The sequence below is a fragment of the Rhamphochromis longiceps genome, linkage group LG1, assembly GCF_057381845.1.
Source record: "Rhamphochromis longiceps isolate RC_006_pf linkage group LG1, R_longiceps_female_GT1.1, whole genome shotgun sequence".
NCBI lineage: Eukaryota > Metazoa > Chordata > Actinopteri > Cichliformes > Cichlidae > Rhamphochromis > Rhamphochromis longiceps.
The window spans coordinates 9,603,418-9,616,711 of record NC_140557.1 but is presented as its reverse complement, the minus strand read 5'-3'; the positions used below and the strand labels follow the sequence as shown (position 1 = coordinate 9,616,711).

Sequence of the window (13,294 nt, the reverse complement as noted above, 5' to 3'; positions counted from 1 at the left end):
GCGTGACATGGATATGAGGCAAGCATTCGTTAAAAAAGTGTTTGGGGAAGAATTTAAAAGCTTAATTTATCCCCATTCAGATGAACAGACTTCTGTCTCTCCGCTCTTTACCACTGATCATCCCGGCGCGCACAAACCGTTTGGCTCTGCTGTGCTCAATCAGAGAGAAAGAGAGAGAGCGGGAGCGAGGGAGAGGGAGGTGGAGGTGAATGGTAACGTGACTGAATAGCCCGATGACCAATCAGATCCTCGATGGGCCGGGCTCCACATTTGTCCCACTGCCGCACGGGCCCTCAAAGTTTGTTTATTCGCGGAACGCAGTGTGTGATGAAAACGTGTTAGTAAGTAACCCCTCTTTCTGCTAATAATAATCAAATCAAAGTGATTGGGACGTCGGATCTCACTCTGGACTTTTGGGAACGCGTAACGGTGCCATTTACGCACGGAACATGCTGGCGAGACGTTGTGTTTTACCGCACCGGGAGCTTCGCTTCAAACTCTTCAGAAAGTAGGTGTCGGTGTGCACACAACAAGAGCTGTATTACAGCGATCTTTACGCAAGAGTGGAGAACGGACTACCGAGTTGTAGTGAAATTAAAGTTGGTTGGAGATCGTGAAGGTTTGAGTTGCGAGCGTCCCGTCAATCCACATCAACAGGGGAAAAGGAAAAAAGAAAGAAAATAAACTGTGATGACTGCAAAAGACTGAAAGATACTGTCGCGGGCATGGACTCGAGACGCTGACATTCCCCTGTAGTAGTCAAGATAAGCCTTGACTTGGCTAACAGAAGGGGTTAAACCGTATCTAAAGGGAGTTTGGAAAACCCAGCCTTTCTTCCTCATACGGATCAACTCATTGGGTGGGAGCTGAGAGAGAGACAAGAGTCCCCAGCAAATCAGGAGCTAATTGATTAAAGAGACTTCATTTGAATAGGAGGGGGGCTGGCAAGGTGCCAATCGCCTTTCAAAGAAGCCCCCGTATGATTAATCGCAGAGCATTATTGATAATCATAACGGGGCACATGCGCGGTGGATGTTCTCGATTTACGTAATTTTTTAGAAGGTTTTGTAGTCATTTTTTTATTCTTTGCCTGCTGATGTGCCAGCCAGCATGTCGCGGAGGAAGCAAGCGAAGCCTCAACACTTCCAATCCGACCCTCATCTGCCTTTATCGGAGCACAATGGTGAGTCCAAGTAACCCAACGCTCCTTTTATGCAATCACCGTGAATTTTTCTTTCTTTTAAGCGATGTTTTTATTGTGTCCGCGGTCAACTCTCACTGTTAAGGAAGACTTTGAATTGGAGTTTATGCTGTTAGTTTTTTGTTGATTTCTTTACAAATTCAAGTGACTTCTTGATGAAAGTATGGTCGACTTTTAACAAAAGTTGATGCACCGATTTTCCACGAATTTCCCATTATTTAAGTACCAAGAACAATTTGGGGTAACTTGACATTTCTGCGCTGATTATTTTATTATCAGAGGTTAAAACTCAGTTCTAGGCGGTTAATAAGTGAAATATGAGAACACAGATATGGTGCGTTTTCTTTGGGTTTGAGCTCGGTGTGACTTAAAAGTTTCAAAAGTTTTTAATCTTAACTTTAGCGCGTTTTAAATAAATAAATAATCGCTCCGCTCGCACTCAGGCTTCCCTGCGTTCAGCGGTCGGCGTCTTGCCTCGACATCGACCACCCTGTCGCCCCTGTCGGGACTCCCAACTTTTCTTTGGTCCCGGACCGACAAATACCGTATTCCGTGTGCTTCAACTTTGCGCTGCAAACTCGTACAGATATCTCCTTCTTTTATGAAAATATATCAACAGTCTACGCCATGGCTTGTTACTCTTTTTTTTTTAAGTAAGATGAAAGGAGGACAGAGTGCGCCGGAGAACGTTAATGAACAAACATCTTTCCCAGTTCCTCCTGTGACGGTCTCTTTAGTTTACCCGTCTTTAGGCAATTTTTTTTCTTATAAAAAAGAAGAAGAAGAAGAAAACAAATATTTGGGAAACTGAAGTTTTGTCTCGGCCATTCTGTCTCCACAAATACACAACCGATTCGTCCAAAAGATAGTTTCATGTCGATATAGATAAACCGATTTCCTAATTTTAACTTGCGGACTTGTAGCCAATGCGACCATCTTACACCTTTGAAAAAACTGCAGTAAGAATGCTTTGTTAGAAATGTGGTGCCTAAAATGTGAAATGAGTTTGTACAAAGTGGCTTTCAGGACTTTGCATGAGCTCTCAGAGTTTCAGAGGCCAACATAAGCCAGTAAAGTTATAATTAATTGCAAGCTGCTTTGTTTTTGTAGAAAAGGGGAATACTCGAGCCAAACAAGACACTAATAAAACTGCGTTTCAGATCACTGTAGAATAGTTATAAATAAAGCTTTCATTTCGCTACAGGACGTTGCAGCGTGTATTTTTGTTGACCGACTTTTCAGTCATGCGTTCATTAGGAGGAAAAAAATATCCATTAATATTATAAGTAATTTCATAAATGTTCATAAATGGAAAGAAGCCCCGACTTTGTTATTCGGCGCAGTGTGATCGAATTTTGCCGCACAAAATTTATACTTTCTGCAATTTAAAAATAAATACATCTTTTGATTTAAATTTTTAGAAAAATGGCCTACAGATTTCATGCGAGGAAATAAAAAAATCTGTGCAGCACACTGTGTTTAGCACAACCTGAAAAGCATGTGCATTTCAAATAAATATTTAAAATAAATATTCCTTTCGGGAGAAAGTCACGCATTGAAACGCTGTTTCACGTGATTTTAGGAACTTGATGATTAATGCAAAACCTTGTCTATCCCTGAGTGCTGTTTCTTTCCCCTAAATTTCCTTTAAATCTAATAAAGGGGAGTGAGGGAAAGTCACTTGTTTCAACAACCCATCTGCAGAATGCAAAAATTCCTAATTATGTCTAGGCCATATGCTAAAATAGTTGCAAGTGTCTTGTGTATGTAATTATAAGAGTATGACCATGTTGTCTTTAAGTTTGGGATTATTTAGCTGAAGCAGTGCTCATTATAAATGAGTTGTGTGTCTTTCTAGAGTGTTCTGGTAGCAGAAAGGGAAACAGAAAGTCATTGTATTTGTAGCTGAATATCAGTGATGCTCAGGGCTGTAGTTACTGGGAGGTCGGAGTGAGAGCCACAGAGGGTGGGATGTTGAGCTGTTTTAACCTTTGCCAGCATCCCTCTGTTTGGAGGTGATCAGAGTTCAGGGCTCACTGTGTTCCTCTCTGCCTTGCCATTGACCCTGCTGATGAGAGCTGCAGGCGGCCCAGCAAGGCCTCAGCTTTTTTATTTAAGAGTGTGTTTGACTGTGGGGCCTTATCAATGTTGTGACCATCCCCTTATGCCCTATCAGAGTGGCCCCCCTAGAGGAGAGATTGGCAGGGCAGCCCCCTTTTGCGCTGTTTCTCCCTGCAAACACAGAGTGCCTCGCTTGTCATTTTGCCATTGTTTATGTGGTGTGAGTTTAGGTGTAGCCTGAAGGACTTGCTTTGCCTTTTTCCCTCCCCTTAAGCTTTAACCATGTCACCGGGGCAGAGCTTCTGAGATTTGAATCTTGTCCTGGACCACGGCAGCTTTAGTGGAACCCCATCTAGTGTTCAGTGGGATGAGTCCTGAGGGCTGGAGAAGATGTGAGCAGAAACCCTCCTGAAGTTACAAGTGTCAAGACGCTCACAGAGGCCCCCTGCGAAAAAATAATGTAGGATCTCTCAAAGCTCTCCAACTTTTTTGACTAATCCTTACTTTCTTGTCTCTCATATTCAGATTTTTGGTCAATCTCTTTGAGGCTCCGTCCTCTTGCTGTCTGCCTTAACGCCCTTTAGCTCTGCTCACTACTTACATTGTGCTATTGATAGACATTCTATCGAAGTTTACAGTCTTTCTTCATACCAGCTTGACTTTATCTTAATTGTAATTTGAAGTTAATCCTTGCTATTTTAGGAATTAAGCCTAATGCTAGCATCTGCGCTGTTTGCTCCTAGTCTTATGTGGACAGTGGATTTGTAGTGATGCATTAATTCAGTTTTGATCCTTTTTCGGTCATCAAGTAAAGACATATTTTGGCAGTGTAAAAAGTCATATGCAGTTGGTGGTGAAATGATTCTTACACTGTACAGCCGTAAAGGCATTTTTACCATTGGCTTTCCTTAAACTTGTGATAGAGTTCGGAAGACGACAATGTCCCTTGCTGCATTGCAATTTGATGACGAGTCTTAGCAGTTCCTTAGTTAGAGTATAGAAATGTACATTTTGGGGGAAAGCTCATCTGTCTTTGCTGTCTTTTTTAGTGTAATTTTATATTCTAGCGATAGTTGTATTTTATCCATGCATTTGTTTTATTGTGGCATTTGTTTGATAAGTTTAAATAATTTGAAAGTGCACAATTTTTGAAAATGCACTGTACAGAAAATAATGTTTTAGTATTTGTTAGGATTTATTCAATTAAAGAAACACACTTATTATGTTTGTGAGTTAAATAGTGAATTAATTAAATTCCACTGTAGAGCTTTTTCTCTGCTGTGTGTAGATTTGCACACACAGACACACACACAGTGAAAACTCAGGTATTTTATTTTTTATGAATAACTCTGCATCTTCCAAAAGTCAGGCAAAAGTTTTTGTTTTTTCTATATTCTTCTATTTTCATCCTGCTCATTTTCATATGATTTGATTTTCTTCACACTAATTTGTGTACAGTGAACCTTGAGAAAAGAGAAAAGGTGTTTATTTAATCCTCACATTTCTCACACTATGAATCAAACACATTTTTTCAAAATTAACGCTTGGGGTGTAGGTAGACGGGTGGGTGGAATTGGGGGGGGGGGGGGGGGGGGGGGATTTAACATGAAAAGTTATCATTAAAGTTGAGTCTTCCCTGTTTGCATGGTTTGGTGGTGTGAGGGCCGGGGTTTACTGTCATGGCAACTTTGCGTTATCTGATGTCTCTGAGCGGAGAAACATTGAGGGAGATAATCCCTGAATTAAACAGGATCTGCTTTGAGTCGACTGAGATGAGCAGGGCCAGGCTGTGCCGACGATCCCCGCCGCTCCCATGCTGTGTGAACAATGGGAAGGCATCCTGTCTCTCTGTGGGGCAGGGCTGCACTTCTCTGGGTTTCATTTGCAAATGAATTCTTGGCCCTGATGAAAGTGTTGAGGGGCCAGAGGCACAATGAAAGGGATTCATAGAGAAATGCAATTTGTAAATCAACTTGTATGCTAAATAGCGAGATTTTAGTGTGACAAAGAGGGAAATGAATAAGGAAAGTCTGGAGCACAGCAGTGGCTCTGGGGGCAGGGTGTCGTCTTGCCTTTTCATTCCCTGACTCGTCCTGTTTATTAAAATGGAAAATTTCAAAACCTATTTCAGTGCGCATTTGGAATGTGGTCGTTACTTTAGAATTTTTGTCTAAGTAACAAGAGAAGTTTCTGTTATGCTTGTTCTATGAACTGGTGTGTCTGCCTTCTTAGTTTTGGCAAGTTTGTGATGCATGCGTTCTCATATGCCACACTGCTCTTTAGCGTTGACCAAGTATTTATTTATTTATTTAATCCCTTTCAGGCATTTTTTTTTCCTTAAATGAATTCACCGATAACTGTCCTTTCTTGGATTTAACTTTTGGGTTTATTGGACAATACTTAAACAAAAGTCTCAAGAATAATAAATATTTTTATTCTTGTAATAGATGGCAGATTTGTTTCATGTTTTTTGGTTATCAACTGAGTAACTGTTTACCTTAAACTTCTTTCTTGAATTTCTTCCTCTTTGTTTTTGCTTTCTTGTGTATATGCAGTAGATGTGGTGCCACAGGCTCTGTTGTTCTTGTCTCACTGTGATTGCAGGCTGAGTGGATACAAATTAGTTTAGTGACATAGATAACCTGTCCAAGATGCCTGTAGTTGGCTGAAAATGAGCAAAGTTGACAGCAAATTGAAAGTCTAATAAGTCCTTCAAATGCTTGATTTGCACCGAGTGGACAAGTAGACTTTGAAGGGCATGGAATATAGGAAATCAATGCTTTTCTATGAAATTTCATTAAGACCCAATGATCCTGACTTCACTCTATTCTATATTTTGATGGATTATCTAGAGAAAATGATTACCTTTGGTTGGCCTGATGAAACCCAGATGTACATCTTCAAAGATCACTTTTAACCAATATTTGAGTAGTTCCCATTGATTTTGTATCCCCTCTTATCATGTTTCAGAGGCCACTACATTGAATAAGGTCTTTCCTCATTTCTGCCAGCTTACTGTTGCCTTTTAATCTTTTTTCGTGAACACATCAGAAGGATAGGTGTTAAAACTGATTAACTTAAGATTAACAACAATTGAATTCAAGAAGATAAATCTGCTTCTTCAGCTGCAAAACATTTCTAATCGCTAATCCTCTGTTTCCTCTTTTTCAGGGGACACAGAACTTTGCTCCGAGGACCCCCCCTGCAAGGAGTCAGACGCCCATGTCTGTAGCAGATGTTGTGCTGAGTTCTTTGAACTATCAGATCTTGAGGAACACCAGAAGAATTGCACTAAGAATCAGTTAGTTCTGATAGTGAATGAAAATCCTGCCTCCCCTGTCGGAACTTTCTCGCCTGGGTCTCCTCCTCATAATCCCGATGACCAGATGAATGACACAGCTAATAACACTGATCAAACAGAGGGCAGTGACCTTTTGGAGCCTAACACTCTTGAAAAAGACGAATCCATGGACGTGGACGTTTCCGGAATGAGCAGTGGTCACGAAGAGGACGGCAGTCATACAGAGAGCGGAAGCCCCATTAATACAGTCAGCAGCCATGCTGATAGAGGCACCTCTGGCCCCGCAGTAGGTACTTCAGCTATCTCTGCCTCACTACCTCAGCTCAGTAACCTAACTGAACTGGGGAACTTCTCCATGATCAACAGCAATGTCATAATTGAAAATCTGCAGAGCACCAAAGTGGCTGTGGCCCAATTCTCCCAAGAAGCCCGTTCGACTGGAGGACCAAGGGTGGCCGTGCCAGCACTAATGGAGCAGCTCTTAGCCCTGCAACAGCAACAGATCCACCAGCTTCAGCTTATTGAACAGATTCGCCATCAGATACTGCTACTAGCCTCCCAATCACCAGAAATACAGGTACCTCCAACTTCTGCTCCCGGCACAATGGGGCCAGCTGCCAGCCCCCTGACCACACTCAGCTCACATCTCTCTCAACAGCTGGCGGCAGCCGCAGGCCTAGCACAGAACCTGGCCAGCCAGTCGGCCAGTATTAGCAGCATAAAGCAGCTGGCTGCAGCAGCACAGCTACCTCAGTCCAACCCAAGCAGCAGTGAGACATCTCAGAGCATTACCACACTGGGGCCATCAACAATCAATCCCCAATCCTCTGACAAAAGGCCCACTCCTATGAGTAGCCTTCATTCTCAACTAAGCAGCTCCTCACTAGCAAAGTCATCGACGCCAGCATTTGGAATAGGTAGCTTGTTAAGCTCGGCCGTGAATCCCCTTCTACCTCAACCCCCACCTGGAAATCCCATGTTCTCCAGTTCTCTGTCCAGTGTTGGCACCACTGTAGAGGACCTCAACTCTTTAGCAGCTTTGGCCCAGCAGAGAAAAGACAAGCCGCCAAATGTCAGTTCATTTGAGCATAAGAGCAGCTCTGATGATGCTTTCTTCAAACATAAGTGCAGGTTTTGTGGCAAGGTGTTTGGGAGCGACAGTGCCTTGCAAATTCACCTGCGCTCACATACTGGTGAGAGACCCTACAAGTGTAATATCTGTGGCAACCGGTTCTCCACTCGTGGTAACCTGAAGGTGCATTTTCAGCGTCATAAAGAAAAATACCCTCATATCCAGATGAACCCTTACCCTGTTCCTGAGCATTTAGACAACATACCAACAAGCACTGGCATTCCATACGGCATGTCTATACCACCTGAGAAACCTGTGACCAGCTGGCTTGACAGTAAACCAGTTTTGCCTACTCTGACATCATCAGTCGGCATGCTGCTACCACCAACCATGCCAAGCCTGCCACATTTCATCAAAAAGGAAGATCATTCAATAGCCATAACTAGTCCTTCTGTTACTGCAAAGAGTGACTCAGGTGCCACTGAGCCTTCAGCTAAAAGTAATGATGGTGTATCTGAAGAGGGTGAAGGTGCAACACTGCCTACCTCAAATGGAAAAACTGACGAAGGCAGCAAGACTTTGGGTCTCATGACAAATGTGAGTTGTGCATCAGAAAGCATTGCAGAGTATACGACTTCTACCAGCCCACCCATGATGACCAACCCACTCATGCCCCTTATGTCTGATCAGTTCAAGGCTAAGTTCCCTTTTGTAGGCATTCTGGATCCTCTCCAGGGATCGGAGACATCCAAGTTACAACAACTTGTGGAGAACATTGATAGAAAGGTGAAAGACCCAAATGAATGTGTCATTTGCCACCGGGTGCTGAGCTGCCAAAGTGCACTGAAAATGCACTATCGCACTCACACTGGGGAACGGCCCTTCAAGTGTAAAATCTGTGGCAGGGCATTTACCACCAAGGGAAATCTTAAAACCCACTACAGTGTTCATAGGGCCATGCCTCCTCTTAGAGTTCAACACTCCTGTCCCATTTGTCAGAAGAAGTTCACGAATGCTGTCGTTCTACAGCAACATATCCGTATGCATATGGGTGGGCAGATCCCCAACACCCCTCTGCCAGAGAGTTATCCAGAGTCCATGGCTTCTGATACTGGCTCATTTGAAGAGAGAAACTTTGATGATCTTGACAACTTTTCTGATGACAACACTGAAGGAATGGAAGAGGGTCCAGACAGCAGTGTGCCAGATACACCCAGATCTGCTGATGCTTCCCATGACAGTCTATGTAACTCCCCAGCTCCCCCTGAAATGGCTACCCAGGAAGGGCAAGAGAGGAATGGCCAAGAATATAATAATGAAATGCAGGAACATAATGTGATCCAGATGAAGGCTATTGCAAATGGCTTAATTGAAGGTGACTGTCTCACCAATGACTCCTCATCTCTGGGAGGTGATGTTGAAAGCCAAAGCGCCGGGAGTCCAGCGGTGTCAGAATCTACCTCCTCCATGCAGGCGCCATCACCCACTAGCATGCAGCCACAACCACACAAATCCCCGAGCCTCGAAGAAAGGCACCAAAGGGCCTTATCTTCAGACCCCACCAGTATAAGCCTCTTGCACTCACATCCCTCCAACCTTGGAGCCCTGGACCTGACATCTGTCAGTTCACCAAAAGACCCTTTGGGCATGATTTTCCCCTTCCGTGAGCGTAGCACCATCAAGAATACATCCTGTGACATCTGTGGGAAGACCTTTGCTTGTCAGAGTGCCTTGGACATTCACTATCGAAGCCATACCAAAGAAAGACCATTTATTTGCACGGCATGTAACAGGGGTTTCTCCACCAAGGGCAATCTCAAGCAGCATATGCTAACACATCAAATGCGAGACTTGCCCTCACAGCTATTTGAGCCATCAAATACCAGCCTGTCCTCCAGCCCAACTCCTTCTCTTCTATCTGTCGGTTCTCTAAGCAAACCAGAAGTCAATGGTTTCCTTCATAACCTTCATCCGGAAAACAAGGAGGTACCCCCTGGCTTGGTCACCTCATCTGCCTCAACATCCCCAGTGCTTTCCACTGCTCCACCACGCAGGACTCCCAAGCAACACTTCTGCCATACCTGCGCAAAGTGTTTCTCCTCCGCCAGTGCTCTGCAGATCCACGAGAGAACCCACACAGGGGAGAAACCCTTTGCCTGCAGCATCTGCGGCCGAGCTTTTACCACCAAAGGAAACCTCAAGGTAAATGTCGAAACACCCAGCAAACTATTTGCCTCCTAAAAGTATGTGCGTGAGAATGTTCATGAAAAACGAGTCTCAGGGTTACTATTTAATTTTATATGGCATGTCAGTGCATTAGGCATCAAGATGTGGTAATGTGGTATAATTAATGAAAGGAACTGCTCTTAGAGAAAAAAAAATGGAAAAGCTGAATCATGCATGTAATATAATTATTGGAGAGAAATTCCAGCATGTGATCAGCTAAGAATGATCCAGTGCACACAATTAATTATCAGGTATAATCACTGTGAGTAAGTCAGTCTGTATTTTTCCATAACGGATTCTGTAAAAAATGTCACAGGCTTAAATCATCAAGAAAAAGATCTGCTTAGTGATCTTTAGGATTTTGGGGGATTATGTGGCCTTAATTTCCAATTATGTTAGTTATTTTTGAATGTCTCAATCTCCAATTCCTAGTGGAGAAATAAGGGCATATGTTTTTTTTTGTTTGTTTGTTTGTTTTTATTTCTAAAAGATTTACTGAATCAAGCTCAGTCTGTTGGATGATACTAGACTGACAGCGATATCTCACAGTTTTTTTAAAAAAAGGCTCATTAACTTTGTGTAACCTATTGTATATGAGCCACATTAAAATACAATTATTTTGGAGCAGTGTTTCAAAAATGTCCAAGCAGAATGTTGTCTTGTTCTTAGAAAGGGTATGGGCAGAGGTGAAATGTCACATGTAATACTGGCTGGGGCAATGAAACTGGACAGTGCAATTTTTGCTTCAGCCGTGCGGTCCCCTTGTGAGATGAGCAAATTAAAGTTCAGATTAAACAGCATGTATCAGTCTTGCCAAAAGATGTTTACACAGTGTTTGTACTTCTCATAGCATAGGCAGCTAACTGATCTGCTGCACTCAGGGTGTGAAGCTATTTTAATTCACACTCAAGCATTATTATTATTTTTTCCATTGCATCATCTCATGTGCAGCTCTTGTGGCCAAGTTTGTAAACATCACTAGTTTTCATCCCGCTCATTGCTCTGTCTCTCACCTCCTCTCTTTTGTTCTTCTCCCTCTCCGTCTGTGTAGGTTCACATGGGCACCCACATGTGGAACAGCGCTCCTGCCAGACGTGGCCGCAGGCTCTCCGTAGATGGCCCGATGGCCTTCCTTGGCACCAACCCAGTCAAGTTTCCCGAGATCTTCCAGAAGGACATGGCATCAAGGGCAAGCAACGGAGACCCGACCAGTTTCTGGAATCAGTATGCTGCGGCCTTCTCCAATGGTCTCGCAATGAAGACAAATGAAATCTCTGTCATCCAGAACGGAGGCATCCCACCCATGTCAGGTGGTGTCGGAAATGGGGGCAGCTCTCCCATAGGTGGCCTGACAGGCAGCCTTGATAAGCTACACAACACGGAGCCCAATGCTGCTCTGGCTGGTCTGGAGAAAATGGCCAACACAGAGAATGGGGCCCACTTCCGGTTCACACGCTTCATGGAGGACAATAAAGAAATTGCCACCAATTAGTATATGTCCTCAACTGGGCACAGACACATAAAGATGCCTAAAGGCATACTGTACACATATGTAGACACAGACAGAGGAAGAGAACAAGACAGGGATAAAATCAGCTGAACTGCTTTGCTCGCCATTGAATCTTTACGAACATGAGTGTGAAGACAAGTTGCTTTTTTTGTACAATGTACATGTTATAGTTTTAAGGAGCTTATTTATTAGTGATTATAACCTTGCTTGAAACCAAGTGGAAGCATTAACAATTAGGTTTTGTTTATTTTAAAGCCACAATGGGTGCTTTAAAAATGTGCTTTTGAAACTTAGAATATCTGGTTAGATAACCTTACCTTGGCATTAAGTTATTTTCTGTCTGTAGTAGCTATAATTGAACTGTCTATGTTCATGTGATGCATTAGCCCTGTAATAAGCGAACAGACTTGCTGTAAATAATGTACACTGATCTTCTGTAGATGGTCTAACATCTGTGTGTTCATGAATCCCCCCCACCCCGCCTCATCAAGACAAAACAATGAAATTCAGGCAAGGGACTAAATGATGTTGTAGTTCCTTTCTTTCCGATTATTATTTACCTTTATCTTATTTAAGGAAGACAAAACATTGAAGTTTGCTACATTTCAAGGGTTTATTTAGTGTTAATTTGTTTTCTCGTTACAGTCTCTGTATTGTACTTTCTACTTTTTTTGTTTACTTCCATTTTTTTTCTTCTATCTTCTGTTGCTCATATTTTATTGTTGTTGAGAGCAAGACGGTTACAAATAGAGGAACATTCAGTCTGGCCTGTTTCCTGGATTTTGGAACTGAGACAGCTAATCAAATTGGAAGGATCACTTTTAGTATCTGAGCTGGATTTCCACATTGCTGCTATGTCCCAGCATCCTCACTGACATCAAGTGCAAAGTTATGTGTTGAAGCTTCTGTAAATATGTTCAGATGTGGAAATACAAGCTCCCTTGCAAGAAAATGTACATAAAGCTCTCACAAGAAGTCCATCACGGCCAGGGGACAAAATGATAGTGTTTTTATAAGTATAAATATATATCGGGTTTGACAACCTTCGGACTGTTACATGCACTTTCTTGGAAAGTTGGAAGATCTTTATGGGTCCAGTTTCTCTACACTTTAATACCTACTAACAACTAAGATACTGTAATTCTTTACTCTAATAATCAAATACATCAGTTTTCCAAAAGAAACATTGTGTGTTTGTGTGCTTTTATTTCCTCATTTTAAAAATACCGTCTCTTTACATTTACTAACAACTATACATAAGAAAAAAAGCAGAAATAAAAAATAAATTAAATAAGCAACTTTTGTTTCTTTTAAAGAATTTGTGTTCACGTGCAGCCTCCACACTTCCGTGCACAAACTACAGAAACGGAGGCTTGGGTGCTGATGGTGTGAGTTTTCCTGCTCTTTAATTTAAAATGAACACTGTTTGAACATCGTAGTTTCTATAGCTAGTTCTCCAGATCTCCAATTAATGACTGTTCCACAGAATCGGATAAATTCAAAGCGTATCCGTGGAAAGGAAAAGGCCCCCTTCTGCAATTTATTTACAAAGGGTTTAAAAGAAAGAAAGAAAGAAAGAAAGAAAGAAAGAAAGAAAGAAAGAAAGAAGCGCGTCGCAGCGGGTAAAAGGATGGTGTGTCCGGAGCAGATAGTTAAGCAGGAGGTGTCCGATGCGCAGTTGGCGTTATTTTTCTTCTTCGTCGTCTTCAGTTGAAAATAGAACTTGTATTAAGAAAGCGACGAGCTAGTTAGTGCTTTCCAAAGAAGGTTGTCAAGACGATCGCTCGGTTATCCGGATACAGTTGACGACTTTAAAGGCGTTTGCGTTGCATTTTTTATTCAAAGTGAAAAATTTTCCCCTTTTGTATTTCAACAGCTGCATTTAATTTAACACATCGTTGCACATCCTGCAATGCAGGATCT

At 42.4% G+C, this 13,294-nt stretch overlaps 1 protein-coding gene across 2 annotated transcripts; it reads left to right on the top strand.

Moving 5' to 3' along the window:
* The first annotated feature begins 291 nt into the window (after nucleotides 1–291).
* On the top strand, nucleotides 292–12,555 carry sall1a (spalt-like transcription factor 1a). 2 transcript variants are annotated; one of them, XM_085426601.1, is made up of 4 exons: nucleotides 292–1,183; nucleotides 3,537–3,722; nucleotides 6,434–9,837; nucleotides 10,913–12,555. In XM_085426601.1, the coding sequence occupies exons 3-4, from the start codon at nucleotides 6,649–6,651 to the stop codon at nucleotides 11,351–11,353; spliced, it is 3,630 nt and encodes a 1,209-aa protein (XP_085282727.1). In that variant the 5' UTR covers nucleotides 292–1,183; nucleotides 3,537–3,722; nucleotides 6,434–6,648; the 3' UTR covers nucleotides 11,354–12,555. The 2 variants fall into 2 exon arrangements, with proteins under 2 accessions (XP_085282727.1, XP_085282644.1); XM_085426518.1 differs by lacking the exon at nucleotides 3,537–3,722.
* Nucleotides 12,556–13,294: the final 739 nt, after the last annotated feature.

Bases quoted from the DNA above. Each gene is read 5' to 3' on its own strand.
- sall1a (XM_085426518.1), top strand. From the start codon at position 1,111: ATGTCGCGGAGGAAGCAAGCGAAGCCTCAACACTTCCAATCCGACCCT. The intron at 1,184-6,433 runs GTGAGTCCAAGT...CCTCTTTTTCAG, and splicing joins GCCTTTATCGGAGCACAATG to GGGACACAGAACTTTGCTCC. The intron at 9,838-10,912 runs GTAAATGTCGAA...CCGTCTGTGTAG, and splicing joins CCACCAAAGGAAACCTCAAG to GTTCACATGGGCACCCACAT.